Raw genomic sequence first — 24,835 nt, forward strand, 5'->3', positions numbered from 1 at the left:
TAGATGAAATTTACTTCAGCTGGATCCATGGCTAAACATGGGATATTGGGCTCCCCCTGGTGCTCATTTAATGAAGCACTATCTGGAGAAATTGGGTTGTATATTATGTTTTCTTCTCTATTTTCAACATTACTTGTTTCATATTCGTCACCTTTGTTTGATTATGTTTTTGTTTTTTTGCAATTTCTCTGCATACGTTCAGATTTGGATTGTTGTTATTTTCAGATAAATGTCCTGCAGTCCAAGAGAAGATCAGAAATCTTGAAATCTGTAAGTTTGCATTTTAGTTGCATTAAACAACCTGCATGCAATGGTTATAGGCTTCTCTAATGATCAGTTTTTTTCTTTGTAGATGCTTTCCTTCATGTACGCCCATCTGACGTTCTTCCACCAAGGTTATGACCTCTTCAGTGAACTGCAGCCTCTAATGAAACAGCTGGGAGGACAGGTAAAGGCTACATTTAAAACACACAAAACCACAAGTCATGTTTGCCAGAGGGTGTTGAACTCTTGCTTCTTGCTTACATTCCTTTTTCTATTCTTATTTTAATACTGCTCATAAAGATGGTAAATGGTAAATGGACTTGTACTTCTATAGCGCTTTTCTAGTCATACAGACCACTCAAAGCACTTTACACTACTTGTCACATTCACCCATTCGCACACACACTCACTCAACACACTCATACCCTGATAGGCACATCGGGGGGCAGTTTGGGGTTAAGTGTCTTGCCCTAGGACACTTCGGCATTTCAGGGGAAGCCTGGAATCGATCCCCCAACTTACCAGTTGAAGGACAACTGCTCTTCCTCCTGAGCTACAGCCGCCAGATACAGACAAGATGGTCATTGGCATCATTTGCACTGTTGTTGTAAGATAAAATTAACACTTAATATAAATAGAAACAAAAGTGATTCCATTTTCAGAGGAGTAGCGGAATAACTGGGATTTTTATCATAACAGAGCAGTCATGAGTGAACCCTGGCGTACGAAAGGACATTATAATGCGATGAGCTGAACAAAATACTTTAAAGTTAGAGATAGTTTCAGGGGATAACTCTTGAATAAAAATTCAGAAGTTTTATTCTGGATATATATATGAGCTGCTGGGAGTCCACTTACATAACAGGAAAGCAGTAGAGCTTTCTCATCATCACTTGATGACAGCTGTAAGTATTGAAGACATTGAAATGCCCGTGTTTCAATGTTTTTTTATTTTTTTATTTTCACCTTACCGCTCTCATGTGAGAAGTTATCCGTCTCATAAGCATTGCTGCAATTTAGTTTCTACATGTACATTCCCTCCAGATGATTCTGGTTTATTTGTGTAAGGCTTTTTTTTTTTGTTGTTAATTTATTTTCAGTGTGTGTATCCTCATGCATCCTCTGATAAACAGAGCCTTCCCTCTGAGCCAAAACACTGCTGAATGTGACTTTTAGATTATTATCACAGTGGAACTGCTGTTCCAGTCGGGAAGAATGAGGAAGAAAGCAGTCAGAGGGCTGGAAAAGGCTTTTCCCACAGGCAAACTCACAGGGTTGATCGTCAGCTGAACAGACTCTGCAAAGAAACTGAAGCATGATGATCCAGGTTGTGGAGTATAAACTGTTGACCACGAGGCTGAAGAAGTGGAACAGGCAATGATCCTCAGTTGTGCGTGGAAGATCAAGGAAGAAAAGAAGAGAGCTGCAGATTGGGATATAGTATGCAGCTTGTAGAAATGTTTTTCTAGAAACTAGAAAAAAGGTTTTTTTTTTTAATAATATATAGATATGAGACGGGGGAAAACATCTCTTATCATCATTCGCATCTGAAATTTTGGGGCAGTGATCATCCAACCTAGATTGGATTGAAGATTAAGGTCTCCTGCTGTCATCGGCTAGAAAATCTGATGCTGATAATATGCAGTGACAGAAAAAAAAGAGAAGAATTGCACAAGGACAGGACCAACTTTGAAAAGCAGATTTTAGGAAGAGATTAAAAAAGGGAATTTAATCTTCTCAAAGCTAAAAGTGACTGAAACAGACTGGGAAAGTATGAACAGAAGCCTGCACCACAGATACAACTGAAGGCAAGAAAAAAACTGGTGAGGAAAAAGGGAGAGAACTGAAAAAGACAGCTTGAAAACCCAAACTCTAAAGAGGGAGGGAAAAAAGAGAGAGGGTTGGTTTCAAGCTGACGAACAACTGGAGTATAACTACTGTGGATTTCAAGCCTGTCAGACTGAATTTGGAGGATAGCAAAAACCAAAAGGAGAGGAGGATCAGAGGGCGAGCTGTGGGAAGCAGCTACTACAGGATTGTGCTGTACATCTTTTCTCCTCCATCATGAAGCTGAAGAAGGTGGAGAAACTGTGCATGGAGGTGTGGAGGAGCTGTCAACAGGTCTGGTAATATCATTTGATGCCTATAACCAATGGGAAGTTTATCAAGGGAAGGAATTCTAAAAGAAATAGTTTCATTTTTGTCTTTTAACTACTAAATTGTTCAATTGAGAGCGAAGCTTCTCGTCAAAAGGGAGGGTGATGCACCACATGGTTGGAGTGTTTAAAACCATGATTCAAGAATATCCTCACCCAACAACTTAAAGGAAATAAAAAATCTACTTGCTTGTGTAAACAAGACGGGTGTTATGTTCTTTAGATTGACACAAATAGCTCCCAATAATTCATGCTCAATATGCTGCTTTTTCATAAACCACAATGGAAGCGGTTGTCTTTCTTCCACTAAGAGCCCTATAACTGAATACATGTGACCTGAACGTGTGCTTCTTAGTTTCTTTTCCATGAATCATTGTAGTTACATGTCAAGAGTGACGTACGTAGGGCACTGTGGTTTGCAAATGACAAGCAGAGTGAATCATCTCACACGATTGTCTCTGCTGACATTGTTAAAGGGGACTGCACAGTAGAATAGATATGACAATAAGTGCAAGATTGAGTCACTATCAGAAAATATGTGAATAGATACACATGCTAACACGCACCTGCTTTTTCCTCATACCAGCAGAGAAAACAGCGGTGATTGCACTGGACTAGTAGTGGTTGTGCAGCAGGGGAAAACATTTCCCATCTGATGTTATCAGCCTGCCGCTCTCTCGTCCACCCATTTCCGCTCCAAACAAAACAAAAGGCCCCTCAAATTCGGTCTTCTTTAAAATATTCAGTTTGCAGGGTTCATGTGTACATTGTGCAAGCAAACCGAGTTTGACTGACTTTTTTGTTTTGTTTTGTTTTGTTAGGAAGGATGTTTTTAAAGCTTTGCACCATAAGAAAAAAGAGAAACTGCATCATTATGGGTGCCCAGAAAGACCATATAAATCTTGCCTAAAAAGTGGTTGTCTCATTGACTGCCTTTAAGGGTTTGTTGAAGATCTTTGATGTACCAAGTTCTTTTTGTGTTTAACATGCATTAACTATCAGACAAGGTTTGCAGGCAAGCAGTAGTTCATTTGCTGTTAAGCTAAACCTGCTCAGCCAGACCTCCACTGAAACATGTGTCTTTATAAGTCCAATCTACAAGTAGCAAAACCAAAAACCAGTTTTCTGTTTGACAGGTCACATATACTTAATTAGTTCATTGTTTTTGAACATTAGCTCTGCTTCCTTTAATTTTTTTGTTGATGATGTTGTTGTTTCCTTGGTAGAGACTTTCCTAAACACTTTTTGGCTTGTGAATGATGATCTCATGTTAGGGGAATCTATTAATGACTCCTTTTTTTTTGTTTGTTTGTTTAAATAAGTCTAGCATAAACTGGATGAGTTTGATGGTTGGAAACTCCATTTCAACCTCAGCTATTTTTACTGCTTGATTTTTTTCATTCACATGCTATTTTAATAAACTGCTTCCCACCTCATACTTTCTCAATCTCCATAATAACCTGTCGTTCCTTTTAGTCTAGTGAATGCGAGGAAAGGAGGAAGAAGTCAACGATTTGATGTTTGCTTTGCTTGTAGCTTGCAGACAAATTGCTTGACATTGGTTAGAGATGTCTGTGTATCCAACCTGCTGACAACACTTTGAACCCTCCTCATCATATACTCGCATGCATCATACAGCTCCTCCCTCAAACACTGACCTCTAATCAGATACTGATACTTTTGTGTTTTAAGGATTGAGACATGCTTATTTAGGTCACGCTGCAGCAACAAATTATCAAGAGACCTAGTAAAGAATGTCACTGCTTTAAGGCATCATCGTGTGACACCCCCACCCCCCCCCCCCAAAAGCATTCGATTTGGGGGAAAAATTTTTTTTTTTTTTTTTTTTGCTTTCCTCTGTGCTCAAAAGGGCCGTTGTTTTCGTCTCTAGATACAGTTGTTATTTTCAGGGATGGAGAGAATCAATCATCTCCCATCCAGTTTCACACATGAGGAAGCCTTCACAGAGGAATCCATCTTGTTTCGTGGAAACCGTGTTTTTTCTTGCGTTGTCCTGCAGAAGAGTTGTTTGTTTCCTGGAATAATTTTTACTTTAACTTTGGAAATGGAAATAAATGAGCTCAGAGCATGCACACCATCACCTTTTAGGTGAAACTGGGAGATAAACTTTCCTGTTTTAAATAAGTGATATTCTTTTATTGTTTTTTTTTTTTTTGCCATTTTCAATAGCAGTATACAAAGTTAAACCAAATTTCAGTTCCTTAACCATAAGCTGGTATTGATTAAACATATGAGCTTTTGGTTTGGTGATGTTGACAAATCAGCTGTTGTGTCTCTTACAGTTGGACCAGCTGGTGGTTGATGCTGCCAAAGAGAAGAGAGACATGGAGCAGAAGCACTCCACCATCCAACAAAAGGTGCTTACACGTTGCATTTTCTCATCTTCCTTCAGTTTAAAATCAAAATGTTCAAAGTGCTGACAAACCAAAATAGCATTCGCACACCCAACCCCCCAGTCATAATGGATGCTGGGTACAAATTTCATGAAACTGACTTTTCTTTGTGCTTCCATCTGGAAAATACACAGCCTGTGCTCTTCTGTTTTCATCTACAAATATTACAGGTTTTTGACATAGGACATAACTGGCATTTACAGTAGTAAAGAGTGACAAGAGTAAGCAATTCATCAACCTTTAAATAATTTCTAACTTCAATTTATTCCACAAATTTGAAGAAGAAAGTCAAGTTTGTTTTTACAAACATTGTCATACTGAAGTATTGCTTTCATTGGTTTAATGTATTTGTCATTTGAGTGAATGGAGGTAGTACTCCAGCCTCAGGTATAAGGTGATCCCTGAGGATGATCGCAGCTACACACCCATGAATTATTGACTGCTAACGGAAACCCATTTCTAAATAAACAAGTTTTAGTTTCAGGGTGTTCTCAAAGTTCAACCTTCAACAGAATGAAATGTCAGTATGTGGCGGCAAATTGCATTCAATTTCAGTTGTCCATGACAACCTCAGCTGTTTTCTCTTTTTGTTTTTTTTAACCAAGCTTTTATTTGCTGGGCTTCTTGAAATTCCTCAGGATGTTAGTAGTCTTAGTTTTCCCGAGTGGTCTTGAGTCTGGTGGCCAAATGTGTGTGAAATATTTGACATCGTTTATATGAATTATTCTGAGACATCTTTTTCAGTCTCCTTGTTGCCCCCCCCCCCCCCCCCCCCAAATCCTATCCTGTGTCCTTTCTTGTTGAGTCAGTCATGGTGTGTGTGTCAACTTCCATCTGTCCTTGAGCACCTATCCTCTGTTTATCTAGATGCTATTTTTGTGTGTTCTCTGTCTGGCTGCTGGTACACACACTTCTAATCAACTGTATGCTCTTCTCTGTGCTTTTGCTCTTTTCTCCAATCTGTCTACTTCCATTCTCTCCAGGCTGCTCTGCAGGTAAGCTGTTTGTCTTTCTTTTTCCTCTCTGTCATTCCTGTGTAATGTGTGCATGGCTGGATGTATACCATACAGCTGGCTCTCCGTCAGATGCGGATCACAAGAATGAATAGGAAACTTGCACAATGGATGATATGGCTACTGTTTACATCTACAATCTACAAAAGTTCAGTTCAAGTACTGATCATTAAATAAACTGATTGTACTAAATTATACTGATCAGGATAAAATGACCATATATTGATTAAGGATAACTGTGATGGCCTGGCGAGCTGTCCGGCATGTACTCTGCCTTTTGCCCAAAGACTGCTGGGATAGGCTCCAGCTTCCCCGCAACCCTTCATCGGATGAAGCGGTTAGGATAATGGATGGATGGATGATTAAGGATAAGTAAAAACATTAAAGTTAGCAATAATGTGCAAAAGTAGATGTTTTTATTACAAGAACAAAAAAATTGATCAAAAAGGTTTAAACCGATCTGATGACAAGTCCACTTTGAAACCTCCACTTGAAACCTGTTGCTACTGGCGATTACACAGACCTGGATATTAAAAGGATGATGTTAGAGATTCTGAATAAGTCATGGATGAAAAAGATACCAGCCGTTGCCTAACCTCTGTAACAGGAATGAATGGTTCCCTCAAAATGACGGTCAGTCCCACAGTCCTGTGCAATGATAATCTTTCTTCACATTCTCTACACAACGTAGAAATCTGTGAAGAGCTGGCATCAGAATCAAATGCGGGGTTTTATAGGTTCGAAGACAGGTTTTCACTTCATTGAGCATCAATCTATAAATAGTGTTCACACAGTATGTGTATTGTTTGGTATCAGTAGTTGAATTTGAATAATGTCATATTTTTAACATAATGGGTTGAGTTAGGATGCCCGTTCCCACCTCCAAGATGTGTTCCAGAAAGTCTGATGATCACAGACCGAATAATGTGTCTGTTGCTCCCTTATAAATAGTTCACTTTTTGGTAACACGTTATTGATATTTGTAACATTGTTCGTCTTTGCATTCACACACAGACAAGCATTTTAGGATCAATGCAGGGTTTTGATGTCTTTTGTAAGCATATGTTGACATCAGAAGAACTGACAGTCAACGACTGATCTTCCTATTGAATGATCCCCACTTTGTGATGAAGAGATTGCTGTTACGTAACAGTCTGTATTTGTAGGAGAAAGTAAACCTTGCTGAGCTGAAAAGGGTCCTAAAAGTTGTGTTTAGTTTGCTATAACACTGCCTGGCTGTATTGTTCAGCAGCATGACAGTGTTACGATGGCTTAAAGAGAGATTTCTGCCTTATCTTTAAAACTTTGGCACCGATTGCCTTTTTTGTGAGAATAAACTGGAGTCATGAAAGGATTAGATGTTTTTTTATTTTTTCTTCTTTTTTTGCATGTTTAAACAAGAGAGAAGAAAAGCTGAGTGCACGTCAATTCAGCTGAAGTCGTTATACATGTTTTATGCTGAAGTTCTACTGCATGGCCCACTTAGTTATTCTGACCCAGCAGTCACTCTAGTGTCTCTCTCACACACACGCGCATCTACACACCAACACACACACCCAGGTGACCCTTGCTCAGAGCATGAGCTTTCTGGAAAAGGAGGAGCCGGAGCTGAGGTGGTGATGAATGTTTTGATAGGCGCAGGAGCGACTGAGGTGGCAGTTTGTGTCTGGGATGAGCCACGCTTCTTGTAGTGACTTCAGTCATTAGGATTAGATGCTACACAGGGAGGCTTCGAGACTTTGACTGTTTGCCGGTCACACAGGAATACCGGCACAAAATTATAAGTTGGTTCACAAGCAAGAAGTTGTGGAAAAAAAATGAAGATTTTCAGCCGCTTTCATTATGTTTGGTATTTGGTGAGTGCATCTATTTAATAAGGACTCAAATTTTCATCATTGCATGTGGGAGTTTCACTGTGACAGTGGCTACTAGTAGTAAAATCGCATGCTTGGTTTTCTCTTTAATTTGAATCTTCTTTTGTATGGACAGTCTGATTTTTAACAATACCATGATGGAGTATATCTTTGCAGCTTCAGGAAATGCAAATTTCTTTTCTTTGTGTGTCGCTCTCTTGCTGTGTGTGATATTTTAGGAGGTGACAGACCTTGACATTTTACCAGACTGCCGCAGCTTTTGTGCCTGGAGGTCGACCTCTGTACGTAGTCAATGCATCGACTTTCATCTGAGTTGTGTGTTGTAATCCTACCAGACCGAGCCTTTCATCTTCTCTCCTTAGTTCATGCTAAGGAACTGCATTGCAGTGTTTGTGTTGATATGATCACCATTGTCTGTTTCCTTCATGTTAAAGTGCAGCACATGCATCTGTGTTGTTGTCTTGATAGTGCAGCATGTAACATACCTTGTTATTGTTGTTGGCATCATCAGTGTTGAACGTGGGTTGCTGGTTTGCTGTCAGATTGGTTTGTTGTTTTGGTGTATTTTGTCACATTTTTGCCTGTTGTTAAATGCTCAGTGTTTAGGCGCTAGGAACAAAACCCTTGAGGCTTTACTTTTTGACTACTACCTGCTTTTATCCATGCATAGGGTTGAAATAATTTCTCAAACCAAAATGATCAGACATTTCTTAACCAAAAGTTGAGAACAAGGAATAGTTTTGCACAGAATGGCAGAAGAGTTGCGCTGTATGCTGATCTTTGGTTGAAGCCATAAAAGAACCATCATATTTTCTATGCATTGCTTGTTTTTGGCTTTTTAATGGCTGTATAGCGGTCTGCACTTATCTTGTAAAGAGTGATTTGTGTCTGTCTGAAATTATACTTTCCATCGCCTTTCTTTTCAGAAACTTGATACAGACACTTTTTGTTGCTGTTGTGCAACTACAATAACCTGAGTTCCAGTCTGTCATTCTGGAAAATTGTGTGTCCAAAATCATTCAACACTCCATAGCACAATAGGAGAAAAGAGGCTGAACTTGCTCAGCTTTTTCTCTGTTTGCATTTATAGATTCTGATCATGACAGACAGTCTGCAAGGACAGACCATAATCAGCCATGAACTAGACTTAAATTACTTCAAAAGTTGGTAATGTAATATTAAATTATTTTAACATCCTACATTGAACACATACTGTGTATTAATAATAGAAAAATAGTAATATATGGTGGATAGGAGAAATGGGGATGCTTACTGTGAATGTTAAAGCAGATGTGTGGAATAAAAAAGCAACTTGATCTATATAGACAACTAAAAGGTTTCTATAAAGTTTAGTTAAAATGCCATTTTATTTGATCAACCATCAGGACGTGTTTCTGAAATTCTTATATTTAGCAAGGTTTCTTTCCAGGAAGTAGACAGGAAGTAGTGATCATTGTGACCACCTGCTGAAATTCTGAGATCATTTCCAGTCAACACAGAGACCAGTTACTCGGTGTGGCAGGGTTTTTGCGGGATATTATTGTTTGTTTGCTGATTTGGCTGCAAACTGAGACTTGGGGGGGGGGGGGGGGGGTTAGCCACTATAGATAGTGGCTGACCTTCCCTTATTTTTGCAGAATATTTATTTTAGTTCCTGAATGAGTTTGACTCAGGAAAGGCTCAGGATGTTTCTGGAAGGACAGTGGAGAAGAGCTCTTGACATATTGAGCGGTAATTGCTGGTGGAGACGCTGACGCACTGTGTAAATTGACTCCACAAGAACACGCGCACTTGCACGCATGTGTATGTGCTTCCACATCAAGGTGCTTAATGTCACTTAAACTGAGGAAGCTGGCAGGACGTTAGGAGAGTTTGGCAGCAGCTGGGTAGTTAAAGCTAGCCCAACAAGGGGGACAGTCACATGACAACATGAGATTGAATTGCAGTAAAGCTGCCGAGTCATTTAGAGAAAAGGATGCATGACAGCTCACTTTAATACTTTAAGGTTGTGCAAATACAAACAAAAAATTAATTACAAAGCCTAAAATAATGATTAATGTATTGCTCCAATCTTAAATGATGATTATATAATGTTGAATGCTTTATTTACCTTTGTTGGGGTTGCTTAATGGCTGAAAAACAAATACTGCTATTTCTGTCTTATGTGCTTATTTGACATCCAAGTCAGTGTGGGCCTTTTTTGTGAAAAGTAACACAGCTTACTGAAGTAGTAGTACATGTTTGAAAGCTTAGAGACTCTCATAACTCTAAAGAAAATCTGAATAACTTAATGGCTCATAAAGATGGTTTTCATCATTCTAACATTTTTCCAATTTGCTTTCTCTTCTTGACATTTTCCTGTCCTCGATGTCTTTCCTCCTTTCCCAACTCTCTTTTTCAGGATTTCTCGAATGACGACACCAAGCTGGAATACAATGTGGATGCAGACAATGGCATTGCAATGGAAGGTTATCTATTTAAGAGGGCCAGTAATGCCTTCAAGACATGGAATAGGTAAAACTCAGTTTATTATTAGCAACTTTATAAATATTTCAAATATAAGCTTTAGTAATGTCTTCTGTGGACTGATTATGGGTTTTAAGAGATCAAATGCTTTCATGAAAATAGAAGAAAAACAGAAAAAAGTCTATATTTAAATACCACAGGAAACACTTTAAAGCATAATCTGATGAGGACATCTTCATTCAAGGCACACAATTATAATATGATTAGATTAAAACAGAAACGATCATTTATTAGTGGATCATTTCAGTTTAAATGTAGAAATAATTTAATTGCCACAGGTTAAAAGAAGTTTAGAAAGCTTGGCTACTATAAGTTACCTCACAGTCTGTTTCTTTTGTATTTCATGTTTTAAGGACTTCAGAAGTTTGAAGGAGTCTCCAGATAATAAAGTTGCACTCAGCATACATTTTAAGCCTGAAAACTACCTATTAAAGAAGCAACAGAATGATGACAGGCGTACAAATGAACTCACATGGGATGTAAAGGTGAAACACCTCACTCTGTTATCAAAGAAGCAGGGTTTACGTCAATTAACCCAACCTTCTTTTAATAACTTTGCTCTGTGTTTCACTATGGGAGATATAGCCCACTCCCGGATTGCATGAACAATCGAAGCACGAGGAATAGTTACTGACAGGTAAAAGTCAGACCTAACTCCCAACTTTCAGTACCGTGTGAGCCAGAGACAGCTGAGCAACATCCAGCCTGGAAAACTGCACAAATGTGTGTGGTGTGGCCCAACTAGCAGCAGCACTGATGTCTTGAGTGTGATCCTGTGTGATAACCTTTGACAAGACACAGGTTTGCCCTTGTGGGAAGCAACCCAGGAAACAGCTGGTAAGACCTCCTGAAGCAAGCTGTTCTGTTCCCATAAACCCTTAGTGTTTGCACCGGGCACAATGTGTTTAGCCTCTGCACCTCCACTGAGGTGAATGGAGGAGGATGGAATGCCTGCAGCTCCACTGAAGAGCACCTGTATCATGGTTCCATAACCTTTGGCTCAAAAGCAGGACTGGGCTGCAGACACACCGTCATGAACCCTGGACTTCACTGTATACAAGAGGGGCGGATAGAAAAGGCATGCAGATCGTGACTCATTTGGTTGTGGTTAGAGCCAAAAGCAGTGCTGTTTTAAATGAGAGAAACTTCAGTCCCACCCCCTCAAAAGGATGCTGAGAGAACGCATCTACAACGAGCGACAAATCCCATAATGGGATGATTGGTTTGGAGCAGTGTTTCTCAATTCTGGTCCTCAGGCTCCCCTGCTCTGCATGTTTTATTGGCAACCCTACTCAAACACACCTGAATGAAATAAAGGGCTCATTAACAGGCTGTAAAGAACTTGATAAGGAAGTTCAATAATCTGACAGGTATTTTGTAGGAGGATCATGTCTAAAACAGGCAGGGTAGGGGGTCCTGGAGGCTGGAATTGAGAAACACTGGTTTGGAGATATGTAGTCTTTGTTTACGGCATGCACCCCTCATAAAGCGACACACCAGGGGGTGCTAACCCGCTGGTTTGTCACCAAATCCAACATGGCAGGCCTAAATTGCTGCCAAATAAACTTTGATAGCGGAAAAGGACGTCCCTTTTTCCAACAAATTCTGTAAAAAAAACAGCAAATCTGCAACAGAACACTGGAGCGGTACATGTTGCCGTTCTTCACACCACTTCTCAAATACCTGCCATTTGCAACCATAGAGAGAGCTTGTAGAGGCGGCTTGTGAGTTCTGGATAGTGTCAATTACTCTTGGTGAGAGACCGGTAGCAAAGTAGGAGTTGTTGAGTTCCTCATTTGTCTACACTCCAACTCTCCACTAGATTTTGTTCACTTTGGCTTGCTAGTTGTTGCCCAGCTGCTCATCGTCCAATGAGCAAACTGATATGTCTTCCAAAGTTTACACTGCAAACTTTAGTTTATGCAGCATTTCCGTAAACCTTAATTACATTTGGTCACATCATTCTTCCTTCAGTTCATTTCCATTTTAAAAAGTGATCGATGTGCCACTGTCCAAATGCGGCTCGTTTTGATGGAGCGAGAGCTGAAATATTTGAAGAATATTTATAGATGAGACTTTGTCTACAATTCTCCTTTCTCTCCAAATGTTCTTCCAAAGAGAAAAGCTTCCCTGAAGTCTCTTTATATGTGTATTTTTAGAATACACACTGAATTTTTCAACTGCACCAGTTACATCTTGCACCACACCAAAAGCATGTAAAGGCTTGTTATTTTAGGAGCATCACTGTGATTGTTCCCTAATAAACTTGTGATCTGCTTTCAGGCGTTGGTTCTCCATCCAAAACAATCAGCTAGTTTACCAGAAGAAATTTAAGGTATGTCAAGTGACTCAGTCCAGGCCAGCCACAGTAAAACTTGTGTTTTTACTTCCAGCACAAATATCCCACAACTCAAGGCCTCATTTAAAGACAGAAGGCATTGTGAATAGTTTTTTTTTCAGCAGAGTGCACCACTGATGTGTCTGACAAAGTGTTTCTATGTGGTTTTTTGTCGTAAAATCCATTCACTGTATTTTGTGAAAGTATTTTTACCTGCTCGTATAATCTGTGTGTATACACATTTTTTGCATTTTAAAAGTATGATTGGATCAGACACTGTGCTTGCAACATGCTAAAGAAAAGTAGGTTAAAAACTGTAAACTGCCTGGAGTTTCTACGGTTGTCCCCAGTTGATTGTGAAGGAATAAAGATTATTGTTGCAAAGAACCGAGCAACATATTTTTCCATGTTTTCTGATTCTTACTTTTGTGTTTATGCTGTCTTAACAAAGTGTCTGTTCTGTGCCCTCAGGATAATCCTACAGTAGTGGTAGAAGATCTGAGGCTATGTACAGTCAAACACTGTGAGGACATAGAGAGACGTTTCTGTTTTGAAGTGGTCTCACCTACCAAGTAAGTTTGGGTCACTAAATCACCCATAGATGTAATGGAAACTGGGATTTGTTCAAAGATAAATGAATGAATAAAAAAATAAATGAAATTGGAGCACTGTCATGCCCACCTTCCACCACATGCTTATAAGTACAAACACACACACACATCCTCTCCGCTGATAGCAGCTGTGTGATGTCTGTGTGCCCCCCTCAGGAGTTGTATGATGCAGGCAGACTCAGAGAAGTTGCGACAGGCTTGGATCAAAGCAGTCCAGAACAGCATTGCCACTGCCTTCCGCGACAAGGGAGACGACAGCGAGGTACAAAACAGAAACATGAATCAGTTTTGCAACGAATATATGAAAAACTGAGTAAAGTTATATTTTGATTGTTTATCAGTCTGCTGTACATCTCGCGTAACCACAGACTTGCTGTAATGTTCAGCGTGTTCTTATTTAGTATCATCCAACCTTTTGCCTCTCCCTCAGGACCTCATTTCATTTGGTTTAATTTTATTAAGATTGCAGTTTTTTTGGGTTTTTTTAAGTAAGCATTTTCCCATCCCTTTTGGTCCCCCTCCTGTCAGAAGCTGGACAGGAAATCATCCACATCAACAGGGAGTCTGGATTCTGGAGGGGAGCCAAAAGAGAGGTCATTGAAAGGAGAAAGTGCCCTACAGAAGGTCCTGGCCATCCCTGGCAATGCCTGCTGCTGTGACTGTGGACAGCCGGACCCCCGCTGGGCCAGCATCAATCTGGGCATCACCCTGTGTATACAGTGCTCCGGCATCCACAGGTGTGTATGTTGTGCTTTTTTTAAAATATATATTTTCATATAAATCTATTTATTAAAAGCCAATAAATACTGAAACTCTTAAGTTATGTGTATTCTAACTTGACTCAGAAATGGTGTCAAAATCCATCCCTAAAGTAACAAAGACCAAAGACCCAAAAATTAAATAAATAAAGCGACTCTTTGCAGAAAAGAGAAAATCAGAGGAACTAATAAGCGTGGTAAAGTTTTATTTTAACAGCATTTTGTGTTTGTACAGTTCACTTGGAGTTCATTTTATCTCATAAGTAAGTTGAAGTAATTAAAATTATGTTTGCTTTTCTTGGTTTTTCTTTTCCGTCATGGCAATGGTGTGACTGGCTTGTACAAAATGTTGGTCTTTGGGGATTTCTGAAATGTAAACTCATTGTTGTGTAAACTTGTCATCTGCTTGGGATCCTGTAATTTTTTTGTTACTTGTCACAGTAAAGCTAATGAAATAAAGAAGGCCTAGTCATTTCCCACTTTAAACATTTAAAACAATAATGACAACAATAATAATCTTTCTTAAATCTATAAAAGTAATTTATTTGTTATGTCATGCATTAATTATAGCATTGATTTAATTGCAGGATTTTAGATCTCTAATTATTTAGATAGCATTATGGGTGATATTTTTAAGTTTTTGATGCTTTCAAACAATTAGGATGTAATATTCTAAGATAAAAATAATATATGAATCTATGTAAATGAAATATATGAATTACAAAAAAGATCAAACAAACGCATAAAAATTATTTGTCATTTGTCCTCAAAGTTAAGTAAAACAACCCAGTTAATTGGAGATGTGTTCAGGGTTTTTAAGTTTTTCAAAAATGCTGCTACAAATCAGGTTCATTAACTATATTACCACCGTTTATCCCCCCTTGCTCAGTCACACTTTAATGGCAGCAGCTGCTGATCTTGAGCGTTTTCACTTCTAGTATTCTACATATATTTCGACAAACATGTATTGATGTTGATGTCAAGGTTTGGTTAAAAAAAACACACACACACACACACACACACACACACACATGAGACGTCTTAACACAAAGAGAAATAGAGAAGAAGAGAAGCCTTCTAGCACTTTTAAGATGAAAGCATAGTTGGTAATATCGGTCTGATTGTGTCCTTTGTTATTTCTTCTTCCATCTACAGGAGTCTGGGAGTGCATTTCTCTAAGGTTCGATCTTTGACTTTAGATACTTGGGAGCCAGAACTACTTAAGGTGAGTGAGTTTGTGTGAACAGTTCATGAACATTTGTAGAAAGACTTTCTCTTCAAAATTTCATTTAAATTAAAACAGTGTATTTTGTTATACCCATATTTGTTAATATCTACTGTGCACAGTGCCACTCCAGGAATGAATTATATTTAATATATTTTACAGTTAATGTGTGAGCTAGGAAACAAAGTGATCAACCAGATTTATGAAGCACGTCGAGAGGAGCTGGGAGCCAGAAAGCCACAGCCAGGAGACCCAAGGTACACAAGCAGCAGGCAGTATATTTAAATGCACAAGTGCAATAACCTTGGCTTTGTTGTGATTAAAGAACCATTTAGTTCTCAGCTTCTCTGCAGCTTCTAGATTAAAGTATTCCACTTGAGGTGTTACAATGAAGTTGATTGTTTTCTGCGACAGGGCCAAGGTTGGCATTAACTTTCATTTAATTCAGAAAAAAAATTCTGATTGTCAACAGACACGAAGTAGAGGCCTACATCAAAGCCAAATATGTGGATCGCCGGTTTGTCCGTCGGCCGTCTGACGAGGAGCTTCGAAACAAAGTGGTTTCTCTGAGCAAACAGGAGAAGAGGCTGAGCAGCAGCTCTGAGCATCTGCCACCAAAACCACCTCCACCAACACCTAAACTTCGCCCGGGTTCCAATGTCTCGGGACAGTCAGGTTAGTACTAATGAAATAAAAAAAAATTAAACAAGACACTTTCAATTGCTCACCGGATGAAAAGACCAAAAGGACAAGAGAAAGGTTTCGAGGGCTGTTATTTAGGATGGACATCAGTTAATCCATCCAGTTGAACTGATTTTGAAAAAAAGAAAAAAAAAAGAAAACAAAAACAAAATAAAAACCAGCTTTCCCAACCAAACTTTAAAATGCTGTTTATTTCATGACCAGATAATCTGGCTTGTAGAAAGCTGAACTTGTATAGATTCAGTTTCTGTGTCTGAAACAACACAGACTCTGTGAGGCTGGAGGTTTAAATAACACTCCATCATGAATGATTGCTGTGATCATCACCTCAGTGGAGAACTGTCCAACCATCGGCATACTGCATGTTCTTTGTGAACAGCATATGTCTGAACCCTCTGCTTTGCTTTGTTTTGTAGTCTGTCTATCCAGTGTTAGCTGAGCTAGTAGACTAATTATCTGTGCTTTTACCCCGCCTACCTCTTTCTCCTTACCTTCAATTTCTTTTTCACTCATTTCATTCCTACCCTGGCTGTTTGGTGCTTCTGGACTAACCCCTGTTCGTGTCGCTGAACCCTAAATCCTTACCTCGACACTTGATATGAATCCTCCGCCCTTCACTTTCCAAACCTCCATCATTTCCTGCCCAGCTGCCGCCAGTGGCGCGGAGGCCCGCCGCGACTCTCTCTTCTGTCCTGATGAGCTTGACTCGCTCTTCTCCTACTTTGACACCTCCTACAAACTAAGGAGCAGTAAGTACTCAAAGCTGGGTGTTTGGCCTGCTCTCCATCTTCCCTGTCCATTTGAATTCACCACTTTGGGGCTGAGAACTAACAACCCTGCATCACTCCTCAGTTCCTCATTCAGACCTTCGTAAAGAGCCAGGTGGTCATGTTAACGTAGCAGAACATACCTTATCATGTGTTCCCTGTGGAAGGGGGCAGTGTTTGTCATTCATGGTTTTGGTCAGTCTCTAGTATGTCCATCTATATCTGTGTTGTCATATTTTTGGTTTTTAGGGATCTGGATCTTAAGACAATGGAGATATCTCTTTCTGTTTTGTTTTGCTTGCTTCTTTTATGCCTGCGGTAAAGGGAAATATTAGGAGTGCTTTCTGTGTGTTTTAATCTGACCAGAGAAGCCTTTTAATGCTTCCCAAAATCTGTCAAAGCTTTTTGGGATTAATAGTCTTGGTAGAACAATGCACACACATCAGTAGGAAGGTGTTCCTTTTATTTCACACCCTCAGTGAAAGACATCTTCACATTTCTTCAGCATGTATTGATTCATGCTGTGTGTGTGTGTGTGTGTTCTTAATGTTTAATTTACAGTGAAAAGTGCAGACAGTGGCATTCAGAACAGTGCTGATGGGAGCAGGGAGATGCTGGCCACCACCCCTTCCAACAACAGCCTAGTAGATGCAGGTAAAAGACACCACTGATGTCACATCCCCACCTTTTGGGGCATCGCAGCATCCTAAACAAATTTGAAATGGACAAAGTGATGCTGGGAGTGATATGAGCAAATTATTATGACACGGTGGGGCCACACACAGCTCCTTATGAAAATACACTTATTGAATTATTATGAGAGTTATTGGTCAGTTTTAGCGCAGCCTTTGGATAGCTAAATAAGTTTATGTCCCGCCTTTCTTGTTGTGTAATGTCTGGTCTTGCAACATCACTTAAAGTCTGTTTCATCCTGGGAAAAGGTTAGATATTAAATTAAATGTGTTTAATGAGAAAAGAAGCCTAACACACTTCTGTCTTCTGATTTTCTAGAAGCTGCTGAGTCTCCACCCTTGCCCACCAACCTTCCTCCACCATTGACCTGTAAGGAGATGGTTTTCTATGAACCCAAGGAGTACAGCCCAGGTTTGCAGCTCTACTGGGCTTCATGTGCCCGCAGCCTGCCAGACATGGCAGAGGCACTAGCTCATGGAGCTGAGGTTAACTGGGTCAACACAGAGGAGGAGAAGAGGACCCCACTTATCATGGCGGTGCAAGGGGTGAGTGTGGCTACAACAAAACCAAATGATTTGATACCATGTTTCTTGGATTAAATAAAATTGTCAGAAGTTAATTTTGCCACTGTTTTTCAAAGAGTCATTAATGCAATGCATGGTGGGACAAATACACATTAGAGTTTAGATTAACTTTTGGTCACATAATCAACCCAAGCAAAAAGTTCTTATAAGACATGTATCATATGAACTGTTCATTTCAGGGCTCCCTGGTCACCTGTGAGTTTCTGCTCCAAAATGCAGCAAATGTGAACCAGCAAGATGCTCAGGGTCGAGGACCCCTGCACCACGCCACCATGCTCGGACATACAGGGTTTGTCTGCTCATCTTCCCTCGTAAAAAACACCAGCGTAACACAGAATATGATGATAAGCTGATGCAACTTTTATTTCTGTCACAGGCAAGTTTGTTTATTCCTGAAAAGAGGAGCAAACCAAAATGCAGCTGACATTGATGAGAAAACCCCCCTGAACATAGCAGTGGAGGCAGCTAATGCAGATATTGTCACATTGTGAGTGTGTCTCTTTTCTCTGTGTTGGATTTAAAGTTCCTTAACTGCATAGACAGTCACCAGATAGTGATGTTTATAGACTTTTTAAAACCCCTTTGTTTAAATCTCTAATAAGTTTTGGAAGCATTTCATTGAATGTGTCTCATAATCGTGGCTCCCCGTAACTTGCAGTGTCTTTGCTAACTTCTCAGGCTGCGACTGGCCAAGATGAATGAGGAGATGCGGGAGGCGGAGGGGCCCTACAGTCAGTCAGGTCAATATAACTCCAACAGCCCCACCGAGATGCAGTACAGGAAGTGTATGCAGGAGTTCATTAGCTTGCAGCTGGATGAATCTGATTAGAGGTGTAAAGCTCAGCTTTCAGAGTTGGTGTCAGTTCACTTCAAGCTCCAGATCTGCTTCCATCATGACATCATAATCTAGAAAAGCCTTTTCTCAGCAGTTTCATTACAAGGTAAACACTTTTTAAAATGGGCTTCAAATGAGGGCTCTGCTTGGAGTGAACTGAGCCCAGCTCTGCCAGTTGGGCTCGTGTCCTGCTCGAACAAACCCAGTTCGCCCACCTCGTTCCTGCCAGTTGCTGCAGTGTGCGGATGGGACAGGTTTAAAGCCATCAACTCTGAGCTATAAAATACTTTTATATTTGTTCCAAAGTGGAACATCCAGCTTTTTCTTTGACTGTTATTCATGTCAAATAATTAATAGCACAAAACTGAAAGAAACTATCAATTTAAACTAATTAGTCTTTATTTTCGTCAAATGTAGATTAAACCACTCTGGTTTCCTCTGATTTAGAGGTGCTCAGTGATCTATAGCAGCTGTAGAGAAATGAACTTTTCTGTCAGAATTATTCCTCGTATCATTTGTTTAATAGTCACCTTATATTTGCAAAAAAAAAAAGATCCGATAACTGCCACCAGTATTCAGTGACACTCGGACCTCAAAGGGGCAGCAGTTTGCACCACAGTAACTGGCAATAATAAAGACTTTTGAATGATCTTCTCTATCCCCTGAGTGGTCTACAGGGGCGTGGTGTCTATAAACTTTCATTCTCAGCTGACATATCAGATGATTTATGCACATTCCTGTTATTCCTGGTTATGCAACTTCTGTACCTTTTTTCTTGTGACTGTATGTTTCAATTGAAGTCTTAACTGTTTTCAAAGCCTCTCACTACTTTGTTGTCCAAACATGATGCATTTTGATGTTTTTACATGCCTAGTCATAAAAAATAGATCAGTTTCTTTTATAAAGATAACTTTTTAGGAAGTGTATTATAGCTGTTCTTGCTGTACATGTTGTAAATGGTGATGCATAGCAGTCTGTGTTTGACAGAAAAAGAGTTTAGATTTACTGTGGCTGCACAGGGATGAGTGCCACGAGGACTTTGTGTTCACATCCTTATATTTGCTTTATGTTTTTGTGGGATTTACTTCTGTTTAAGAGGATATTGTGTTTTTATGTTGTAGTCGGTTGAGTGTGCTCGCTCGTTGCTCATAATCATTGTGAAATCCAAAACTGTTAGACAAAAGGCTTTTCAGTGCCATTGCATCCATCGTCTAGAATCGTTCTGGATTTCTGCTCGGATTTATGCCGATCATATAGAGGCAGTGCATCATTAAGCATTGAGTGCAATAGTCTAGCAAAATATCTATCTGTGTCCTTTTACTTCTAGATTATATTTATCGGAACAGTGTGGGAGCTTTCAACAACAAAATATAAATCTAGATCTTCCCAAAGATTGTGGAATGAGATGAGTGTGCAGCTCATTTGAGTTTATTAACAAATGACTGAAATGTACCCCAGTTTCATCTCTCATCTTTCATTCATGCCGACCCAAATCCACAGCCCCGTGGCTTCAAAGCACTTTGATCAAAAGGCAGTTGGAGGAGGCGCAGCGCCCCCTGCTGAACGATATGCGATGATTAGAATGACGGCCGTGTCTGTGGATGTTTGTTAGCTGGAGTAGGTGCTACTGATTGTGCTGTGAGGTTCTTCATGAAGAGTTTCTCTTTGGTGTTTGTTTTATGTGTCCTGAGCTCAGGAGGGAGTGTGTGTTAGCTGCTGCAGGAAGCTGGACTGTTATTAGCCTGTTGCCTGCTTTTTTATTTTAAAGATTAATTATTCGGTGTTGCTTTTAAGAAGCAAAACATGAGTGACGATTTTGTGTGAGCATGTGTCGCTGATGCACAATGGCTACACATGCGGCAACAGAACTAGGACCAGATGGGGGTTGTCTTTAGCAGAAGCAGTCGTGTGTTTTCAGCCATCGAGCAGGGTTTGTGTCATCTTGTTTTGTGAAAGGATTTGCCATTTTTTCAGCAGTGACTACATCCTCTAGAGCAGGGGTGTCCAGCTCCAGTCCTCAAGGGCCACAATCCTGCAGGTTCTCCATGCATCCCTGCTTCAAAACCCCTCACTCAAACTAATCAGTCAATGTGCAGAACTTCATTGGCTGTGGATCCATTTAATGAAAGCCAGGTGTGCTGGAGCAGGAATACATAAAAAAACCCACAGGATAGTGGTCCTTAAGGACCGACTTTGGACACCCCTGCTCTAGAGCCTCCTCTTCACACCAGCTGATAAATGATGGTACTGACTTGGGATTTTCAGATGTAATGAATGTGGAAAAGAGCTAGCCTCATCAGTATTCCCTCCTTTTTTTTTTTTTTTTTATAAATCAGTTTTCTTGAATTTAAGGGTTTTACCAGAATAAGAGTGTAAAAGAAGTGCAGAACAGTGGTTCTTACTCTATGATTTCTATTGATATTCCACTATTTAGATTTATGTTTTCTTCTAAAACTTTATTTAAAAACCCAAAAAGGATGAATTTACACTTGAGTCCAATTCAGATTGAGAACCGCTGGTCTGTGAAAGATGAGGTTCTTCCTCTTCTGTAAGACCCTCTTCTTTGCTTTCATCATTATTTAAAATTCTTTCTGCTCTGTCTTTTGTTTTTCTTTTTTCACGCTCCTCCCCAGAGTTTGTGCCTTTCTTCTGTTCTCTTTTTTCTTTGGGGTGCTGAGGCCAACGCAACTGTATTTTTGTACATAAACTCCTGCACTTTAAATACATTACAGTTGTTTAAAAAATCGAACCAAATGTCTGTGGGCTTTTTTTTCTTTTGTTAGTGAATTTCCAGTTGATAAGAGTCTCGCGGACTCTCATCTTAAACCTTTCCGTCTGCCTCTTCTGTTCTTCTTCTTCTCTCTCTCTGCGTTGTTCTGTTTCATATTTCGAGCCACGCCAACACTACAGGTACGGCCAACTTTTTTTCTTTTTCCTTCCTATTGACTCTAATGAAAGTGTTTCTGCATGAGCCCCCCAACTCTTTATCCTGCTGCCCTCCTGCTCCTTCACGGTAGATGATAGTACTGTTATACTGACAGAGGCATTAATGTATAGTTTGTTTTTTTTTTACTTAGTGTGTATGCAGGTCCTACAGTACACCTGCGCTGCTGAGGTGCTTCAGTCTGTGTCAACTCTGCCTCACCAGTTAATTTGTGAACAATGTTCTGCTTTTAATAATAATTACTAAGTTGGGTTTTGTTTTACGGCTACAGCAGGGGATGAATATCAACATTGTCAGTGGAATCCCTGTCAGTGTTTTCTCAATTTTTGTGGTGAATTTATGATCAGTTCAGTGACATCTGCTATTTTTCTGATAAATTCTCCAAGTTATGGGTTAAAAGTACCCAGGAAAAAGATAAAATTAGAACAAAATTAGATCACAGGAACTCTTGTTTAATTTTATTGTGTCTTTGTTGTTGCTCATCTCTCTTTACTTTGCCTTTACAGGGGATGAAACATACCAAGACATCTTCCAGGATTTCACCCACATGGCCTCTAATGACCCAGACAAGCTGAACCGCTACTAGCCCACACCCCACCTCCCCCCAAAACGCCGTCCACAACCGTCCGACAGACTCCATCTTCTCAGTATGACACAAAAAGATGACGTTTGTTGTCCCTTCGGCTTCATTTAGAAACAACTTTAAAGCCTTCAGATATGACTGAAGCTCCTTCTGATTAAATTAAAGTCACTTGCAGCTGTTGTTGAAAACTACAAGCACTTGAGTCAAGTGAAGGAGATCTGTGAATGGGAAACCTTTTTTTTTTTTTTTTAATTTTTTTTTTTTTTTTATATAAAAGAAAATCTGCTTCTCTTTCCTTCTACAGTAAGTGAATGGTACCAGGTGGAAAGGATGTGCAAGTCACAAGCCAGGTTAAATACGGCCTGGATGTGAAGCAGCCTTGTTTAATCTTCCTGACAGATGAAGTTTCTTTAAATGCACAAAGTGTGCTGCATCAGAGCTGCAAAGACAATAAACATACGTTTTTATTTAATCTTTTTCTCATGGGGTGCTTTAAACGGGCATCAACATCTTTTTGTTGAAAAGTTTTACATAAGCAAACTCTTTGCAGATGTATACGTAGTTCTGCTTGCACAAACCCCTTTGTGTCCAGTTGTTATGGAAGAAAACCTCTTGTTTTATTACGCCTGTGAATTTTTAAATCCTGATTTGAATCTGTTTTTAATTGCTTGTATTTTTTATGTCCTTCTGAATGATCAGTCTTAAATTTTAGTATCAGATTGTGTTTTTACAAGGCTTAAAATGATTAATTTTTTGATTCAGAAAAACATTCTTCTAAGGGTTTTTAAGTATTTCTGGATCTGAACGGTGTTATCTGGTGTTAGAGATTAGTAATGCAGCTCCAACTAAACCTTAACGCAAGTGGAGGTAAACGATTGGTTTGAATGACTCATGTTAATGCCATAAGATGCAGAAAAACTTGAGCAGTTTTTTTCTTAGAATGCAGAAAAATAATTATCAATAATAAAAACTTTAACGTATCCCAGGGATCACCAACTCCAGCCCTTAGTGGCCTTTGTATTGAAGGTTTTAGATGTTTTCCTGCTGAAACACACCTTATTCAAATGAAATTCATCTACAACAGCTTGATGCAGTTCATAATGCAGCAAGGAAACATGCTAAACATGCAGGGCAGTGGCTGATAAGACTGGAGTTGGCAGTCTCTGCTTTATATCTTTAGCAGCCACTGAATGAGCTCAGGTTTTTTTTCCATGCTGCAGCAGTGCTCTGCAGCTATAGTTATTGAGCTGAGTGGTTGGTTGCTGTACAGGCTGTCACATGCAACTCTTCACTGAACAGCTAATCCCCATTGGTCTATCATTCTCCATGCAGAAGTTAAATCACATCACCTCTTTGGGATTAATGTCATGTTCTGTAGACTGATACAGAAACTTTAATGAGCCTTTTGTTCCCACTTTATTCATGTAAGTTGATTGGCGAACTGAACTCCGCTTTGAGATGATGGATCCTGGGAGGAAAAAAAAACCCAATTAGAATGACAGAAGTTTTGTAGGTAAATACAATAGTTCTCAATTCATACCTGACTATTTCTTTAAAAAGGTCATATTTTACTCTTGTATGCAGAGCTTAAGGTTGTAACTGGAAATGCATTCATCCTGTTTGTTACAACAAGCAACAAATTTCAGTGAGATTAAACCTGAGGAGTTTTTGCTGGAAATGGTTGACTAGTACTAGTAGAGTATCCATACATGTCTGCAAGTTCTGCAAAGAAGCGTGGTGTAAGAGTGAAAGCCCAGCTTTAAAAACCTTTTAGGTAATTTCAATGAAACCTTAACATTTAAAATTGAGTTTTGCAAATTCAGTGAAATGGTATACTTTTCTGTTAGTTCTGTGACTTTCTGTTCGCATTTTCAGTATAAAGGGGAAACCTTTAGCCAATCCAACATGGGATACAATTCTTGTACATTTTGTACAGATGCTTTTGAAGTCTTGTGACAGCAGAATATGAAGTTAGGGTACTTGAATAATTAAATAAGCTTTTGTACATGCTGTTCTTTGTATCCTTTGGTAATTATAGCCAATTTTATATTGCCTTTCTGTAAACCAGTATACATGTACTGTATAATGTACTTGTATTATGTAAAGACTTCAATACATGGAAACGATCCTTTCTTCTTTGAACTTTGTTTTCTTTCTTTGAGTTTTATTCTGCAAAAGCACCTTTGTCAGAGTAAATATGAAGTCTTCATAAGTGGGTATTATTAAGAAGTGCCACAGATTTACTCAAAACATTACATTACATTTTCTTTCTGAGTTCTTGCTGAAGTTCAAACAGAGCATCAGAATGGAGGGGATGGTGAGTATATTAGACACTACTGATCTACTGGGCTGTTCACACAACCATCTGGGAAAAAAAGTCCATTGCAGGGCTGCTGTCTGCATGAAAATATGTTGATGTGAGAGGAGAAATACTAGACATGTTTGTAGCTTATTAAAGGGCAACAGTACTTAAATATCCACTGATTACATCCAAAATAGGCAGATTACAACACTATTAATGCCAAATAGGCTACAGTGGCAGAAGATC

At 39.4% G+C, this 24,835-nt stretch overlaps 1 protein-coding gene across 3 annotated transcripts in view; it reads left to right on the plus strand.

Moving 5' to 3' along the window:
* LOC306759247 (arf-GAP with coiled-coil, ANK repeat and PH domain-containing protein 2-like) overlaps window positions 1-24,429 on the plus strand; it is a 48,492-nt gene extending 24,063 nt beyond the window's left edge. The window contains exons 7-24 of one of the 3 annotated variants that reach the window (XM_079244819.1): window positions 226-270; window positions 353-448; window positions 4,724-4,798; window positions 10,123-10,235; window positions 12,531-12,582; window positions 13,057-13,157; window positions 13,353-13,458; window positions 13,725-13,933; window positions 15,110-15,179; window positions 15,342-15,436; window positions 15,652-15,854; window positions 16,529-16,630; window positions 17,210-17,302; window positions 17,660-17,886; window positions 18,105-18,214; window positions 18,302-18,412; window positions 18,604-18,665; window positions 22,211-24,429. In XM_079244819.1, coding sequence (XP_079100945.1) covers window positions 226-270; window positions 353-448; window positions 4,724-4,798; window positions 10,123-10,235; window positions 12,531-12,582; window positions 13,057-13,157; window positions 13,353-13,458; window positions 13,725-13,933; window positions 15,110-15,179; window positions 15,342-15,436; window positions 15,652-15,854; window positions 16,529-16,630; window positions 17,210-17,302; window positions 17,660-17,886; window positions 18,105-18,214; window positions 18,302-18,412; window positions 18,604-18,665; window positions 22,211-22,290 — 1,950 coding nt within the window. In that variant the 3' untranslated portion in view covers window positions 22,291-24,429. The remainder of the gene's footprint in view (window positions 1-225; window positions 271-352; window positions 449-4,723; window positions 4,799-10,122; window positions 10,236-12,530; window positions 12,583-13,056; window positions 13,158-13,352; window positions 13,459-13,724; window positions 13,934-15,109; window positions 15,180-15,341; window positions 15,437-15,651; window positions 15,855-16,528; window positions 16,631-17,209; window positions 17,303-17,659; window positions 17,887-18,104; window positions 18,215-18,301; window positions 18,413-18,603; window positions 18,666-22,210) is intronic. The other 2 variants (XM_079244817.1, XM_079244818.1) reach the window with 2 other exon arrangements.
* The last annotated feature ends 406 nt before the right edge of the window (window positions 24,430-24,835 follow it).

Source organism: Telmatherina bonti (genome assembly GCF_933228915.1).
Source record: "Telmatherina bonti genome assembly, chromosome: 8".
In the NCBI taxonomy this organism is placed as follows: Eukaryota; Metazoa; Chordata; class Actinopteri; order Atheriniformes; family Telmatherinidae; genus Telmatherina; species Telmatherina bonti.